The sequence below is a fragment of the Mauremys mutica genome, chromosome 6 (genome assembly GCF_020497125.1).
Source record: "Mauremys mutica isolate MM-2020 ecotype Southern chromosome 6, ASM2049712v1, whole genome shotgun sequence".
In the NCBI taxonomy this organism is placed as follows: Eukaryota; Metazoa; Chordata; order Testudines; family Geoemydidae; genus Mauremys; species Mauremys mutica.
Window position 1 is genome coordinate 110,393,225 of NC_059077.1, and position 18,489 is coordinate 110,411,713.

Sequence of the window (18,489 nt, forward strand, 5' to 3'; positions counted from 1 at the left end):
TAAATTTTGCAGAGCTTTGTTAGTCAGCGTCTAAGAAAGTTTTGCAGTCAAAAATGTCTTCAGTTCTAAGCTGTAGTGTCCTAAACACTTAAGTGCTACATTAATCATAGACTATCATATTTTAATAAGTTGTACAAATATTTGGAAGTAATATTTAGAAAAAACTCCATTTCAGGAACTAGAAAGTAAACACATATCTGAGTGAAAATAAGAGTGATACTTTAAATAAATCCTAAATATAAATTTATAGATAGGGATTACAGGAATCTTGTCTTGCAAATAGATGAAATTGAATGATATAAAGAGCATCATTATACAACTACGTAAAACACAGTTAGTGTAACATTAAAGTCTGAAGATTTTCTTGCATAGAAGGAAAATAATGGTCAGGGCTTCCTTTGGAGGGTAGATATTTCCACTCCCATTTTTTGAAGCCCTAAGCAGTACAGTCTGATCTGTCTTATTTTATTTTATTATTGCCTGGCAGATTCTGCACGTGCTATTTCAAGGCAATTTAGTACTATGACACTTGGGGACAGATATAAGCAATACCACAGAGCATCCCAGAAGTCAGTAGCTGCTATAACATTTTTAGGGCTAGGAAAATTTCCCCAAGCTTCCTCCTGTAAAGGTGTAGTGGAAGAAGTTGAAGGACATGAAGCAATTTGACGGAAGAGGAAAGTTAATGAGATAGGTTTGTAGATTGAACCTGCTGCAGCGAACCTGGCTTTCTGTTTTGGAGAACACTTGATAGCAAAAATGTGTTCCTTTCTCTCAGAGGCAACAGTTACTTCTCCTCTCCTTGGTTTTACATGTGGCAAACTGAGAGGGATAATTAGAGACTAAGGGCTTGTCTTCACTACCGGGATAAATCGACCTAAGTTACACTACACCAGCTGAGTTGACATAGCTTAGGTCGACTTGCAGCACAGTGAAGACACTGGGGTAAGTCGACTTCCCTTAATCTTCTCAGAGAGGTGGAGTATCAGTCAACAGGAGAGTGCTCTGCCATCGATTTAGTGGGTCTTCACTAGATCTGCTAAATTAAATAAACTCCTGCTGAATAGATTGCAGCAGTGTCAATCTCCCTGTAGTGAAGGCCAACCCTCAGGACAGGAAAATGAAAGGATAAAACAAGTTTAAGAATAAAGGAAAGACATTAGAGACTATGGAGCACAGAAACAAGGAATTACAAAACATTTACATTGGACCCTAGCAGAACAGCTTCACAGAACACCCTCAAATTTGCAATAATCAAGAAATTTGGATCACACTGAAGATGTTGCCCAGGCTGCTAGTGCCCGTGAGCCTATCTCTAGAGTATATTTGTATTTACTTGGGGTGGGGTGGACAGTATAATAGAATCTCCAGGGAAAACAATGGCCTGGACCATTGTGGCTGCTTTTTTGAATGAGGATTGTTGCCAAACAGGTGACCACAAACATGAATAGCACTAAGGTATTAATTTCTCTCATAAAAGATGTAAATGATGTCATATTTTAAAGGGAACTTATTTACTTTATGATAGCTTCCAAGCATATTTTACACTTGGACAACATGAGAGAAATGAACGGGGTAAGGAAGAGGAGAAAAACCAAGTAAATTGCTAGTTTTTGTCTGCTAATGACTAGACTATTTTCAAATGGCTTATACACATACTTGATTTTAATGGGTCTTTTCTCAACAGTCTAACATTTTTCCCCAACCATGTATAGCAAGAAGCGTGTTCATTTCCTTGAAAAGTTTAAGTGTTAAACACCTTTAAAGCTTTTCTTCATAACCAATACAAACCTTATCAAAAGCTTCATTTACTGTTCTACAAACTTTCAAATATTCTTCAACAAAAAAGTTGACATATCGTTGTCTTGTGTCATGTGGAACTTTGGATCCAGATTCTGGAATTATAGAAAGCCTTCTCCGACTAGAAACCTTAGAGAGAACATTCAATATTCAGTTCATACGTTATAACAAGGAGCTGAATAATATAAATAATTCAGTTTTTACTCAAACTAAAAAATAATAATTTAGTCCAAAATGAAGTATAAAAATTCAGCTAAAAAAGTTTCAAAAAGTCAAGAGCAAACAAAAAGCAGAGTTAGACAGAATACAGTGTTACCCTCACGAAGAGTTACCAGCTCCAGCTATCATCTAATAGTCAACAGTTTCTATTTTTGGCCTGTGTCTAAATATTTTTCATTCAGAACACAAACTGAAGGCACACTGCAGGAGTTAATTAATTTGGTACAATCTACGAGCTTTGTCATTTAAAAAAAAAGTTTGTAATTAGATGTAAAATTTCTCAAGGCTTGCCATAATAGAATTTAAATTTGTTTAATAAGAAGTTGAGGGTAAACCTGTCAAATCCAGAAGTCTGGTGTGATAATATGCCTTATTTTAAATTTTTTTGTCCAAACAGGGTCGCTATTAAACAAGCTGTTTACTTATAACACGTTAGTCCCACTTATTCTCACAGAATGGTTGGCTTTTATGTAGTGATACTGAATGATCACCACCATCTAAATGATATTTACCAACATCTAGGAGTAAGTTTTGGTAGAAGAGAACGAAAGATAAGGATACTCTCATCACCCTCTGATTTTGTCAGTCTCTTTCTAGAGAGCATGTTAGCCACAATGCCTTCCAGAAAGTAGTTTTGAGAGAGATCAAAAAAGCAAGTTTCAGAACCAGGCATAAACAATCTGGTACTTGGGACAGACCATCATTGAAGTGTAAATGAATTTGGCCTTTAAAAATCTTCAAAAATGTATGTTTTAATCAATTTGAAACTACTTTAGCAACACTGAAGAAGCAATCTAGTAAGCAGTTTTAATTGAAAATTGTGTTTAATAGCCTACAAAAGATATGGGGTGGCATGCTCAGCTACTATGCTATTACTGTACTGATTTATTCACTCTGGGTTATGTTTTTTTAATTAAAACTCAATTATTGAAGTTTTGCTTGACATGTAGATTTACCTAGCCTACTCTGAAACTTAGAGCTTTAAAGTCCACTCTCATAAGTGAATTTTACTTTATCCCCCAAACTGTCATGCCTTCTGTCAGTAAATCAAGATTAGAGGAATCTTTGAAAGTAAGCAAGACCAATGGTACTCTACACAGAAGCTGGTTGCTCAAGATGACAGAGCACTTCTGTGCTAACACACTATAAACCTACTGCAACCAAGCACTACTACTTGGACTCACATTAAAAGGAGTTTCTATAAACCTTTCAACTTCTGCTTTCTAGAAGAGGAAAAATACTTTATTGAATAAAGCCAGAGAAGCCACCCCCTTCAGATCTTGTATAAAACATTTATATGCCAACAAACCTGCTATCATGCTAAGTTATGTCACAATATCATATGTACAAATAATTTCAGATGCACTTGTCTTTATTAACTCTAGCCAGTACAACTATAAGATAATTATTGTAAAATAGTTTTATTTGGCCTGACTAGACTAAATTAAGCCATGAAACACAGTAACACCATCATTAATTACCTTTAGATTGATCTGAAGTTCTACCATGGTGGGAGTTAGATGATAGTATTACAGTTTAACAAGTTTACTGTGCAAGCACTGCTCAGCCTTTTAAGAAATGCTGCATTGTTAGTTGTGAGATTTTTTTTGGAAGAGCAGTTACCAGCAGGATATTTTTGCTCTCTGCCTTAATCTCTAACTAGTAAATTCTTGGGGCAGAGTTGCTTCCTGAAACCTACCACTGGGTCCTGAAATAAAGAATTGCCTACATGCTGTCTGACCACCTCTATTAAAGGTCTGCTGTATTTAGTGTAAGTAAAACATGCAACAATAATATCCAGACACCTAATCACTGCTACCTATTCCCACATGAAACCACCTGCAATGCCCCAATGTCTGCAACTTCTCAGCAGAAGGTTGATAGTTATGAGAAGGCAGGAGAGTGAGCTACAGTTCTGCTAGAATACAATACTGACCACTGAAATCTGACCACTTGTAACCACACAGAACACCACCAATTGTTAGTATTATTAGATGGACTCGAAAGCAGTACTTACTGTATGATGTGATTATGAAATATTCAGAAAAAAGTTAACATTTAATATTTACATACCCTGCAGTGCTTAGCAAGCAAGCCTCTGTATAAAATCAATAGGAGTTTTTCCAGATAACTGCAGTATTTGGGCACATATTTTACTACTATTATAGTACCTTAATAGGCATGGGAGCAATCCTTTTTACTGAAATATTAGAAGGTCTGCATGGCATTGCTGTTACAGCATTTCCTTGAAGGAATACATTCAGTTGACCACTGCTGGTTGCAACAGGTTGAACTTCAAGCAAATTTAAACATACTGAAACAACAGAAGGTAGTTATTACATATAGTTATTCATTAAGAATGAAGTTTTACTGCTCAATCCCCTTTCACCAAATAGCAGGTTTGTATAATTTTGGTGGTGCCCAGAATGGGTCCAAGCCCCCATCCCTTCCCCCCCTCACCTAAGGCTCTGGGAAGGAATTTGGATGCAGGATGGAGTGCAGGCTCTGGAAGGACATTGGGTGCAGACTCTGGGCTGGGGCAGGGAGGGGATGAGGGGTGTGATGCTTACCTTGGGTAGCTCCCACCCCTCTGGCAGCAGTTCCTAGGCAGGGTGGGGTGGGGTGTGTCTCTGGGTGCCACAGCCCACAGCCACTGCCCCCGCAGCTCCCATTGCCCACAATTCCAATGGCAGTCTGTGCTTGGGGAAGGGGAAGCATGCAGAGACATCCCCCACCCCCATGGGGCCACAAGGATGTGCCGGCCGCTTCTGAGAGTGGCACGCCATGCAGAGCGAGGGCAAGCAGGAAGTCACTTTAGCCTCGCTGTGCTGCCAATGGTGGCCCCCGGGCCCTTTTAAATCGCCCAGGGGTGGCTGGCGGGGCCAGAAGATGCTCCAAGGGAGGCACGCTTGGGTGACAGGCAGTGCCAGGGGAGAGACCTGGCCCCGAACATTGGTGGATCCGGGCCCCTGTGCTCTGAATATTCCTGGAGCACAGGTACCACGGGCCCACAGAACTCACCACCCCTGCCACATAGGAGACACATTCTGTACAATTTTATTTTGGTAACCACATTCAAAGTTAGCCTAACTTTAGGACAATAGCTAGAGACTCCAAAAAGCACACCAGTAACTTCACTTTACTAATCTACTTTATGTGGAAGGCACTCATATTACAGGGATGGGCAGCAGGATGGTAAAAGTAAAATACTTATTCAGGTAAACTTATAAAAACTTGATACAAAACTTTAGTTTGAGCTCTCCAAGTGCTTTACCAGAACAAACCTTTGAGGCGTGTAAGTAAAATCTAACTCCAAAAATGGGCAACAAACCACAAGAAAAGTAAATAAACAAAGTTTAGAAATAGGCCCCAAGACCAGGGTACAGTGTATGGATTATAGCTATTACGCTAAATCAGTGGTGGGCAACCTGCGGCCCATCAGGGTTATCTGCTGGTGGGCCGTGACAGTTTGTTTACATTGACCATCCCATTGGTCAGGAACGGGAACAGCAAACTGCGGCCACTGGGAGCTGTAGGTGGCCGGGCCTGTGGACAGTTGATGTAAACAAACTGTGTCGTGGCCCGTCAGCAGATTACCCTGATAAGCTGCCCACCGGTTTCCTAAATAGATCCTCTCGGCACCAATTTCTACCACACTGTTGAAGGGACTAGAAAGTGAGAAGACAATTATACAGTTTGAGAAACACTCACTCAATTACATTCTAAGTTACATGTGCTCACTTGAAATGAATGAACTGAAAAGCCAGGCTTGTACAACCAAAAAGCCTTCAGGCTACGTATAAAGTACTAAATTAATCCCTAGTGCAATTCTTGACATCAGTGGAGTTACTACATGGAATATTTTTGCCCAAAGGCCTTGTTAGTAAATACTTAAAATTACTAGCTGAAAAATTAAGAGAAAAAAATAAATAGATATATTAACACACACACACTTTGGGCATTTGACAACACTGAATACATAGACCCACTCAAAGTAGGGAAACTTTCACATAGCAAAGAAAGAACTTAAAAAATTTTTAAACAGCACAACTGGCAGGGAGTACTCATTCTTTTAAAAATTACATTAGAGTTAAAAGAGGTATACTTTTAAAATTATAAAAGCGCCATGATGGTTTTAATGTCAGCATGAAAATAGAGATATCCAAATGTTAAGTTATTGGTATTTTCTTTCAAACTAAAGCAGCAGTTCTCAAACTGAGACCCCCTTCTGACAACAAAAATCACTACATGATCTGGGAGAAAAGGGGTCTGGAGCCTAAGCCTCACTGCCCCAGGCTAAAGCCCTCAGGCTTTGGCATCAGCCCTGAGTGGCAGGGCTTAGGCTTGGGCCCCAGCAAATCTAACACTGGCCCTGGCGACCCCATTAAAATGGGATCCTGACCCACAGTTTGAGAACCACTGAACTGGAGGAAGGCTTTCAGGAAAGCAAATACATAAATGCAGGAAAGAAAGACAGTGATTGCCATGCTTTAGGGCTTCTGAGAAACCCTACATACTTGACAGTAACTTGAAACAATTATAGACATTGAAAGTTGTTTCATTCCAGCCCCCCAGAACTGCCTCCAAACATTTTAGAGAGAACTTCACCCAAAACCAAAACTAACTGCATTAATGTAAATTGACATTAAAATGTTGACTCAGCCATGATACTTAGAATAATAAAATGAATTAAAGGTTCACTCAGGCATCCAAAATATTTAAGAATGCTCACATTTGGAACAAAAACAAACTGATCAAATATTTTAAAGTAATCCAAAGACCAAAATTTATTTTAAAAACCTGGTTTATCCCACTTTGCGAAGCGAGATCTCATACCCATTGGTCCTACGTTTTGAATCTGAGTAGTTGACAATACAGGTACACTTTTCTTCTGTCCAGAAGTTGCAGCAACAAAAGCCTGTCCACTTTTAACAGCAGCTGTTATCTGCACTGCCTGTTGCTGTGCATGCAGGATTCTGGTAGGACAAGATTGCTGTGGAAGAGGTGCCTTAAAAGGCACCAGTATTTCTTTGTTGGTCTGTACCTAATGGGCATGAAAATTAGAATGTTCAGCCAATTGCACATTTGTCAAAATACACTTCCAAATTTACAAGCTAACAGTCGTAGAATACATTTACAGTGTATTTTATGATAGAAGACTGCATCCAAACATATACTTCCACTATCTCTTCTACATTCCTTCTCAAAGAATTTATTTTCCAACAAGACAAGCTTCAGGGCCAGATTCTCAGCAGGCATAAGTCAACAGAACTCCACTGAAGGCAATGGAGCTCAACTAATTCACACCAGCTGAGGTTCAGGCCGTATAGTCTATTTTTTTTTAATCCCACATTACTCATCCAAGCAACTGCAAAGTAACCTAGCTAATATCAAACACCAGGATAAGGAAAGGGGGGGGGGGGAGGAAGGAGAGAGAGAATAGTCTCTAAGATACCTAGGACTGAAACAACAAAGGACTTTAGAAATTCAAGTCACCATTTTATAGGCCATCTAAATACAAACTGAATGGCAGCTTTTGGAGAAAAGGCACAACATGCCTCCTATAAAAGTAAGAAGTAAATCACAGTTTGCATGTTTCCCAATGATCTTCAGATAAAGACCTGTGGAGAGCATATGACCAATAACTCAAACGGAAAGCAAAAAACACCATGCACAATACTGACAAAATCCTCACAAGACACCCTTAAACCAACAAGGCCTGACCCTGCAGTCATCCATATGCAAACTCACACTTGGTGAAAAATGTTAGTTACAGGATTTTATTTGAATCTATTCAATTTAAAAAAAAATTATATACACAAGTATATATTATATATAGAGAGATGGCATAGTTGGCTTGGGATACCATAGATGTCAAGCAGAATTAGGGTGACTAGATAGCAAGTGTGAAAAATCAGGACGGGGATGGGGGGGTAAATAGGAGCCTATATAAGACCCACCCAAAAATCGGGACTGTCCCTATAAAATCAGGACATCTGGTCACCCTAAGCAGAATATCAGATTAAATGTGAAATATAGTACGTTTCATCCCTAGAAGATAAGGATAATTAACCTTTTACACATAAATGTAATCTGATTCAAGGTTATCAGTGGAGTTAGGTGTATAGTACAGTACACAGTACTGAAGAATATAAGTCAGTAAGAGACTAGATGTTGAGACTCTGCCACACACACTAATTTGTACTTTATGTTTTACATTTCATACTAAGAATCAAGCTCAGAACTTTGTTTCTCCTGTGGCTGATATCATTAACATCTGAAGGCAGTTCCCCATAATGGGTATGACAACAGTAGCAGGATAAATCCTCCAGTCTTGTAATGTAGGCCTCAACTGAAGAGTTCTAGCATATCTTAGTTCTAGAAACAGGAACATTCCAAATAATACAATGCAGATACAGGCCTTAAAATATTTTGTAATTAAAAGAACAACTGTTGAAAAGAAATGTACGGCACTGCTTGCTCTAAAATACAACTTCTTTTTAAAAAAGATCATGCACTGTGCATCAGGACACTTTCAGCTGAAGGAGGTTCATTCAGAAGTCAGAGAGCTCAATGAAGTATAATTAAGTGTTGTGTTTTCAACAGTCACCTCAGGACATGCTTAATAAGCAAGCAAGTAGTCCCAATGACCTTCAGTGGAACTATACTCACTGTTTATTATTAAGCAATTGTTCGAATGCAATTCAAAAGAGAAAAGAAGCGTCCATATATAACATAATACATCTCTACCCCGATAGAAGGCGACCCGATAGAACACGGGTTCGCATACAATGTGGTAAAGCTCTTACATGCTGCTCTGAGCAGCGTGTTAAGGGTGCCAGGCCAGGGTTGAGGAGCTGGATAAGGGGCAGAGGGTCTCGGGGATGGTCAGGGGCTCCCTCTCCTCGCCCCAGTCCCAGCTGTGTCGCTCAAGGGAAGGGACTTGGGGAAAGGGATTCCTCCCTGCACCCACTGGCAGTGACAGATGCGGAGCAGCCCGGCCCCAGCCCGCTCTACTCCACCAGCTCCCAACGGCAGTGCTCAGCTTCCTGCAGCAGGTGAGTGTGGGACCTTTCCCCAACCCCACCCCAGCTGGGGCCAGGGCAAGGAAAGTGTCCTTTCCCCAACCTCCCTGCACTCACCAGCAGCAGGAAGCGGAGCACCGCGGCTAGTAGCTGGCGGAGTGGAGTTGGCTGGGGCCACATTGCTGCGCTTCCTGCCGCTGCCGGTGAGTGCCTGTCAGGGGACAGGGGGTGTGGATAGGGGTTGGAGCAGTCAGGGGACAGGGAGCAGGGAGGTTGGGGTCCTGGGGGTGATTAGGGACGGGGTCTCTGGAGGGGGCATTCAGGGAACAAGGAACTGGGGTGGGAGGGCAAAGTAAGTTCGATATAACGCCGTCTCACCTATAATGCAGTGAGATTTTTTTTTTTGGTCTCTCGAGGACCGCATTGTATCGGGGTAGAGGCGTATAGCAGGATCTCTAGCAGGTAATGCAAGCTTTCAACTAGGGTGTTCAAAAACAAATAGTTTTGCTACTGTTTCCAAGTTGATGCTGTAATTGGAACTTATGAACACAGCATTTAGGTATATTTGTACTGCAACAGTTTGGTAGAATGGCTAGTGTCTGCCAGCTCAAAATGGGCCACCCCTTTCCTAAATTAGAACAAGTTGTGAGCAAAATTACACATTGGAGTCAATGGCACCCTACATTTAATACTTCCTTCAATTTATTCTAACAGCCTGATCTGCATTGTGGTGGTAGGTTCACTGTTTGAGAGTTCAGTGAAGCAGAAATATACATCTCAATTTGCAGGCCTACAGTTCAGTCACTAGTAGTCTTGGAGTTTGCTAATGTTAATTGTAATTTATAAAGGTTAAAGAAAGGATTTACAAGTAAGAAGTTTTCACTAAAACTGAACACGAACTTTTAGTTTAACATACCTCATTTAAGATGAGCCTCAAAAGGAATTAACTTTAAGCTGAAGATTAGTAAAAAATACTAGTAATTTAATTGTTGATATTATATAGGCATATTTCTCAAAAATTCCCAGAAGAAAACTCACATCAAATTTTGCAGTGTGCGCAATTCTTTTCTTCTGCCCAGAAACCATATTTGTCTTGGTATCCAATGTATCTACTTCAACATGAGCTCCAAGAGCCTATTAAAATTAAGAATAAAAGACAACACAGGTTTTTTCTTTTATTAGCTACACAATGTACAAACTGCTTTGACTAAATGTCATAATTCACTAGTTAGGCTTTCAACTGTTCCAACTAATGGAAGAAATCCTAACATTTCCAATCTAAAGTTACAACAACTAAAGTATATACCTTCACCAAGATTAAGCTACAAGGACTTCATCTTTATTTTCACATGAAAAAAGATGGTATATTTTCATTATTAGAAATAATTTTAATAGCATAAGTAGATTTTTCAAAATAGAGTCTCCTACAAGTCGGTCTGTTTAGTAAAAGTACCAAACTTGAGAAACATCAAATAAAGAGGTTATGTAGTTAATCCAAAATTTACTAAGCCTAACACATTTTAGACTTCCCATACATTGCATCTGGCCACTTCTAAAGATAAAACACTATTGCCAAAAATGTTTTTAAGAGTGTCCACTAATTTTGGATGCCCAACTCAAGCATTTAGTGTACGATCTTCAAATATGCTGAGCAGGGAAAGCTCCCAATTACTTGAATTGGGGTTGACTGTGCTCAACAGTTTTGAGTATTTGGCCCTGTGTCCCAATCTGAGCACGCAATATTAGTGGACATTTTCCAAAATGTGGATCTATACGATTAGAGAAAACACTAGTAAAAAGTATTACAGAATGTATGGAACACTTCTCGCTCTTTGCATCCCCATGAAGGAAGGAAGTGCAGATGTACAACAAAATGTACTGCACCTGCTTAGCAATTTCTTGCTTCTGTGCTTCGCTTTCAACAAACTCATTGAAAATTTTCCGGCATTCCTCTATAGGGTCATCTGATTCAGAGAGTTCAGTATCCTCTTCACTACACTCCATCTCTTCTTCTGAAGAAGAATCTAATATAATTATTTCACTTTCTTGGATGGTAGTGTTCACAGTATTACTATTTTCTCCACTACGGTTTTTAGTCAAGAGATCTACATCATGACAAATTTTCTCACCCAAATTCAAGGGAGTGCTGGGATGAATGGGTGCATTTCCCAACACTTCATTTTTTCCATTTTCATGTATGATCTGAATTTTTCCTATATTTCCAGGTAATGTTTTAGAAGTCCCTTGTGCAGTTAGCACAGTTTTGTCTTTTGAGCTGGCTTCAAAATACAGGCTAGTTTGGGCCTCTCTCTTGCAACTCGGTGTGTTTTTATCTTTATTAGTACTCAATTCTTCTACAGATGTTTTCACTGATATTTCACTCTTTGGATCTTCTTTCTTCAAAGTTTCATTCTGCATCTGTGCCTTAATATGAGAAATTGAAGATATATTCTTTTCCTTAGAGATAGTAAAAGGTTTTCTTTGTTCACAAAGGTTATTTAAAGACTTCAAAGCATTAATTTTCACATCAGGCAAATATGCACTTTGAGTTTTTGTTGGCGTTTTCAGTGATTTTTCAGGGTTGCTTACATCTGTGTTGTCATCCTTTTGCAGAGTTACAGTAACTTCTGCTCGTTTTTCCTCAATACACTTAAGAGGATCTTCTCCTATGTTACTATTGTGCAGATTTTCTGCACATGTTACAGCAACTTGTTTGTTTTCTTCTCTATTCCAGTTTTTAAAGGTCCTACTTATTCTTGGCTTCTTAGTGACAGTCAATGGTGGAGCATCAATAACCAGAATATCATCATCATCAGATTCTTGGAGCTTTATTTCAAGCTTGATTGGTGAATAGCTTCTTGATCTCTTCTTTGGGGATCCATGCCGATTTCCACATGGAGACATTTTTGGAGACTCCATGTGAAAATCAGCAAGAGGCATTTTCACCCGCTTAAATTGCTGTGTGTCATTTTCCTGCTCTTTCATTATGGAAGAGCTGAGTAGGCCTGCAGAATAATTTAGCAGTGGATCATATTCAAGGTCAGTTGCTGGACAACTATGGTCAATGACATATTTACTGGACACCAAATGACAGCCTTTGCTAGAGTACTTAGAGACTGGAGCTACAAGACATTTGTCTTTTGTAAGAGAGCTACGCAGACCATCATCATCTGGGGAAGTTTTATTTCCTTTAACATCATTTGTTTTAGATGTCAAAGAGTTTTTAGGTATTTCATCTTGCAAATTATACTGCGAGAGTTTCTTCTGCCCTGCTTCAACTTCAGTCTTGACTGACTCAATTGCTTTTTTGATTCTTTCCAATTCTTGTATACTTTTACCTAGCTCTGTTGATGGAAGAAAATCATGTCATTCACTGATCTCTCTTAAATACTACAAGTATTAAGTTATGATTTCACAGAGTTCAGCTGAAAAATATCTTCTGCGTAATAAATATTGCAGTCTGTGGCAAAGCTCTACAATTATACAGGTTTATGGTCCAGACATCAGTTTTGTTATTCAGTCACTTAAATTATGTTTTTAAGCTGTTATATTCATAACCTTTATAAGTTTCAAGACAAGCATATCATCATCTGTAAGCTCAGTATCAGCTCTAAGACGGCTTGAAACGCCAATTAGTATTGTACTTGAACATAATTTGGTATACCAAAAAGCATTTGGTATACCAATCTTTTTAAACTATTACAAATACTGTTTTTTGTTTTTTAACTGCATTTCAGTGGAGCACAAAGTACACTGAAACCTCAGCTCTAAGGCGAGCTTCTTAAAGTGGTGCTGCTGCAGTGTATCCAGGGAAGGGGAGTGCTCTACTGCAATTGAGTAAGCAGTAGATACAGAAGGAAGAGAATGAAGGATCAACTCATTCCCTGTCTCTGGTTGGGTGCTAGTGACAACTGGATTCTGCTAATTTTTCTTAGCAGAAGTGCTGCTTAGCCTGTGACCCCTTTGTAACACCCATGAGCTTGAACTCCCATGGGTTGAAAAACTACAATCTCCACTAATCATAATTCAACTGTAAAACATGGAAATCCAGTTGCACTAATCTGGAAGTTAAGTCTTCCATCATGGAGGCAAGATAAAGACTTCATGGGGTAAGAGTCACTCATGGCTCTCACATATAACACAATTGTCCTACAAAGGTGAAACGGCAAAGGATCAGTAAGAAGCGCAATCATTTACAACCCCAAATTAATAACAGACTATATGCTTAAAACTGTACACATCTAAAATAAAACTGGGAACATCCAGCTACACTCCCTATTGTCTTTAAGCACTAATTAAGGTTATCAATTCTTTCAAGGGAAATAGATTTCAGAAGAAAAAAATTAGTAAATCAAATGAAAAAAACTACGTTTTTATTTTTTAAGTATCTGAAATGCAATTCAGGTTTTTAAAACCTACATTTACAGCATTCTTTTCTTATTTGGGGATATTAGAGTGGTTAAGATCAAGTTTTGCTCTACACCGTTAAATAAACTTAGCCCACTACTGTACTAACAGCCCAGATTTCCCACCAAGTTACACACTACTATTTGTCATGCAACAATCAACTCAAACTGACACACAAGTGTCTGAAAATGACAATTCATAAGAGGAACAAAGTCCCTCGCAGAAAAGTCATCAGTGAGAGTAAAAACAAACCAGATGTGACAGATGTTAGTCACACTGCTTAATGCACTACTGAAAGGCACTCAGATACTACAGTGTTGAAGGTGGCATAAAACCCATCTGGAACATCACATTCCCTATGAAGTTCTACTAGGCTCTTCATGAACTGACATACTCCTACCTGAAAAGCAGTGCTCACCTTCAGAAAAGCTGTAAATATTTACAATACACCTCTACTCTTCCTCAGAAAGACTATTGCTCACAGGAATAGCTCAAAGTTAAAAAAAAACTACACACTTAAAAACCAAGTTTTGAGTCCAGGAAGCATTTCCAACTTCTATTTATGCCACAGGGAGTTACAGGGGTTCAACATCTCTCAAAATCAGCCCTCACATTTTCTATGTTGCTAATCAAAACTGGGAGAAATGCAAGAATAAATGCTAGAAACTCGAATCATTTTATACTTAATTTCTAGGCAATTCACTGCCTGGTTTTCATTCACCACTACAACAATATTGCAGCAGAGACTCTGCAGAGAACTGCATTTTATTTTAGTTTCTATTTTTTTAATAGTATAATTGAAACATTTCTATTTCTCTTGCTGGGGCTACATTTAAAATTCTGAGAAAGAGGCAAGAAGAGAGGCTATGCTACCACCAGTAATTTATTTATGAAGCCACCAGATGACACTCTACTATACCTAACCTGCATACTGAAGCCAAGGCTCTGACTCAGGTTTGAGCACATGCCCCTCTTTTGTCCAAACACAAATCAGTCTGACACAGAGCAACAAACATTCAGGATTTAGGCCCTAGGACTGTGCCCCAGGCTGGGTCAGAGCACAACTTCCACTGAGACTCACTTCCAAGCCCTAGCCCTGTTGTTTTGCAGCATGGACTTGAGCAAGGGTGGCATTGCTCAATACAGACACATTAGCATGGCTGCAAGACACAGGCCCAGCAAGTACAAACCCAGGCTCAAAATGCAGCGTGGACACTCAAATGCAGGCTTGGAAACACTGTGTGCCACATTGCGCCCCACAGCTTACAATGCCTAACTTACTTACTTACCCTAACCTAAGACTTGCGTAAACAGCTTTATGGGGTACCTATATCCAGCAACACCTGCAGTTAACAGCCAGGTCTCTATGGGGGGCGGAGGGGGTGGCCACAGGGCAGCAACTGAGGCCGTGGCAGCCATCCCCTAAGGCCCGGCTAGTGGCCACGCGGCACTGCTGTGCTGGTGTTGGGGTGGAACCAGCGCCATGGGCTACCCGTCACCACCGGGCGGGGGTGGCAGTCAGAGACACACTGGTACCAAGGAAAGCCCCCCCCTCCCCATAGCGCCACTGGCGGGGCCCAGTGCAGTCAGGAGGCACAGCCCCAGGGGGGCTGCCCCACACAGCGGGGAGCAGCAGGCTGCAGAGCCCCCAGAAAGGCTGGGGGAGGGGGGTGGAGTTAGGGGATGAACAGCAGCCAGCGCAGACTAGGGGGGAGCAGGCGGTCCAGGCACCCCCCCGCCTCACAGCGTCCCCCAAGGGGGAGGGGGCGCTCAGAGGGGTCCCCGGCTCCCTCAGCCCTCTAACAACGTGGGCAGCGCCCCCGTCCTCACCCATGGCAGGGGCGTCGCTCAGCGGCTGCTGCTGCCCCCCGCTCCGCCCCGCCTCGTGCCTATACTGGCAGTGAGGCCGCGGGCAGCCGGCGCCCGAGGCGCCATCGAACGGGCAGGAAAAGCCACTGAAGTAACCCGCGGAGCGCAGCATCCCCGCCCCGCCCTCAGCCAGCCAGCGCGCGCGCGCAGCCCAGCGAGACTCCCGCGCGCGGAGCCGGCCGTTGGGGGCGGCACGGCCAGAGCCACGCGCTCCCCCCGCGGCGCCCGCAGTAACTGCCCCACCCCGGCCACGCCCTCTTCCCGCGGCAGCAGGTGGGCGGGACGGGTCAGCCTCCTCCGTACTTATAGAGAGCGGGGGCGGGGCCCCGGGGCCCCGCGTCCCTGTTCAGCCGCTGGAACCAGAGCGGGGGCGGAGTCTCCCGGGAGAGGAACGTTCGCAAACTTCGCCGAGCCTCGCGCGCCCGCGGCTGTTAGGTTGCCCGCTGCGCGTGGAAGCCGCGGGCCTGCAAACCTAGGGTGCCCCATTGCGGCGTGTGGCGATCCATAGTGGGTGTGCAAGGGCCAAGGGCAGCAGGGGTGCTCCCAGGGTCCCTGTTGCAATGTGATTTTTAACGGAGGAAACAGTGTGCGAACAGAGTTGATTTCAGTGGAAGTTAGAAGCCTGGATACCTGTGTGGATCTGGGCATAAGATACTAATCAAAGTGAATAAGCTGAAAGAACCTGGCCCTGGGTTAACAGGGTTTATAAAGTATGCACTTTTCAGTCGGGAATTCTTTACCCTCCCGTCAGTGGGAGATTTGGGACAGGCAGAAGTTTCAAAACATTTTTAAACGATTAAGATAACGGAATAACAAAAAAACGTGACTGCTGGTTTAATTGTTGGTAGCAGTAAACGTTGAGAGAAACAGCTTGTTTTGTCAGTCACCAAGAAAGTTAATATATTGAAGATAGCGTAAGATAAAGGCAAAGAAAAACTCCTTTTGTATTTGGGACACTTAAATCGATACTGGTGGTTTTGCACTGAAAGCTCATTGAAGTACGTGGAAAGATTTCCATAGACTTCAGTCAGCTTTGGATCAGGCCCTAGTTAGTGAGGTTAAACAGGTATACAGTATTTAAAATGCTTGTGTTGTCTTCAAGGGGTTAAATTCAGTGTGGGTTTGGAAATCCTCCGTTTTTATTGACCCTTCATTTAAAAAAAAATCTCAAGGCAGTCCCCTAACCAAATACTGGCAAACCCCTAACTTCTTTGTTTACAATTTTTTTAGTTAAGACCACTTCCAAACAATCAGTTAAATTGAACTAGAGCTGTTTAGTTTGCTAAATGTAAAGCAGTTTGCATGTTTAATTCTTATTCAGCCATGTTCCGTTTTAGATTCCTACTGAGTGCTAACTCTTGCTTCTTGATCAAGTTAAAAGGTATGGAGTTAAAAGAATGTTGTCACTTTCTGTACATAATTGTGTTCTGTATTTTAATGTTTGTACTTTATGAAACTAAACCCAAGTTTGTGATTCTTAATGTTTATTCTGAAAGCTAAAGTTTTTATTGCAATAACTTGTAAATTTCAAAAATAATTATATTAATTATCCCCTAGAAAGATAATGCCTATAACACTTTTCCTTCCCCTCCCTCTTTCACAGGGCAGTCAGCACTATCAGCGGCAGAATCACACAATCTCCGCTTTAATCTGCTGCTTCTGTTTGGTAGTAGCAGGGGCACAGATGTGACAATATGGGGAACAAGATGAAAAAAGGGGAAGGTAAGACACAAATGGGACAGAAAGGCAAGAGTAGACAAAAAGGAAGGGGAAGCTAAGCTGGTGGAATTGAATGTTAATTTATAACCAAATATCAGGGGGTAGCCATGTTAGTCTGAGGTTTTTTACCCATGAAGGCTTATGGTAAAGTGCCACTGGACTCCTTGTTGAATTTATAACCAAGATCATTCCCTGCAAGGAAGTAGGTTTAGGAGCCTGGTTGAAATCTTTTCTATTTGTATTTATAGTCTATTATTAATGTTAGAATCTGTAAATGTTTTGTTTTCTCCAACCTTGCAGAGTTTGCTTTATTTCAAATAGTAATTACCATGTCTTATAGAGGGAGTTAGGTACAGATCCTCATTTAGGATGGAAGACATTTAGGATTAGACACGTTTAGGTGTCTAATTCGTCTTGATTTCAGTGGAAGTTGGGTACCTTTTAAAGACCACCTTCGAAGCAGACTACTCAGTGTTTAAGGAGGGCTCTAGGGAGAGGACCTATAGCACTTATAAATTTAAACATTTAAAATAAGGATTAATTTGGTGTTTAAAAGTATATATGTGGTTCCCGCTATTGCAGGGGTGGATGAACTTTTTGGCCCGAGGGCCACATCTGGGTGGGAAAATTGCATGCAGGGCCATGAATGTAGGACTGGGGCAGGGGATTGGAGTGTGGGACGGGGTGCGGTGTGCATGAAGGGGCTCAGGGCAAGGGGTTGGGGCAGAGGAGGAGTGCAAGAAAGGAGGTTGGGGTGCAGGGAGGGTGCTCAAGGTTGGGGTGCAGGGGAGGTGTGAGGTGCAGAAGGGGTCTCAGGGAAGGGGGTTGGAGTGCAGGAGGGATGTGGTAGGGGCTTGGCAGGGGGTTGGGGTGCAAGGTGCAGCAGAGGGTTGGGGTGCAGGAGAGGTGAAGGGGTGCAGCAGGGGGCGCAGCAGGGGATTGGGGTGCGGGGGGAGTTAGGAGGGCAGGGCAGGGGGTTGGGTGCAGGAGGGGTGTGGCAGGGGGTTGGGGTGCAAGGTGCAGGGGCGGGTTTGAGGTGTAGGCTCTGATCTGGCACCACTTACCTGGAGCAGCTCCAAGGTGGCAGTGGCATGCACTGGGGCCAGGGCAGGCTCTCTGCCTGCCTGCCCTGGGCCCATGCCGCTCCCGGAAGCGGCCAGCAGCACCTCCCTGCAGCACGCAGAGCCCTCTGCCCCCTCTCCTCCAGGGGCCACAGGGACATGGTACCGGCCCCTTCTGGGAGCAGCGCGGGGCCCACAGTGCCACAGGGGTGGCAATCCCAGGGGCAGGATCCAAAGTCCTGAGGGGCTGGAGACGGCCCGTAGTTTGCCCACCCCTGCTCTATTGAGAAGAACCATCAAATTGCATTGCACCCTGGGCTGTTCCGATAGGAATCAGATATTAGCACAACACCTTTGAGCTGCATGGTCCTACAGTGTTTTACTGCTGT

At 42.2% G+C, this 18,489-nt stretch overlaps 1 protein-coding gene across 3 annotated transcripts in view; it reads right to left on the reverse strand.

The window, feature by feature from the left end:
- Positions 1-15,531, reverse strand: part of LOC123373289 (RNA exonuclease 1 homolog) — a 28,725-nt gene extending 13,194 nt beyond the window's left edge. The window contains exons 1-6 of one of the 3 annotated variants that reach the window (XM_045022217.1): positions 15,282-15,531; positions 10,929-12,388; positions 10,083-10,178; positions 6,820-7,063; positions 4,191-4,333; positions 1,792-1,929 (exon numbers count right to left, since the gene is read on the reverse strand). In XM_045022217.1, the coding sequence (XP_044878152.1) occupies positions 1,792-1,929; positions 4,191-4,333; positions 6,820-7,063; positions 10,083-10,178; positions 10,929-12,388; positions 15,282-15,432 (2,232 nt within the window). In that variant the 5' untranslated portion in view covers positions 15,433-15,531. The remainder of the gene's footprint in view (positions 1-1,791; positions 1,930-4,190; positions 4,334-6,819; positions 7,064-10,082; positions 10,179-10,928; positions 12,389-15,281) is intronic. The other 2 variants (XM_045022214.1, XM_045022216.1) reach the window with 2 other exon arrangements.
- Positions 15,532-18,489: the final 2,958 nt, after the last annotated feature.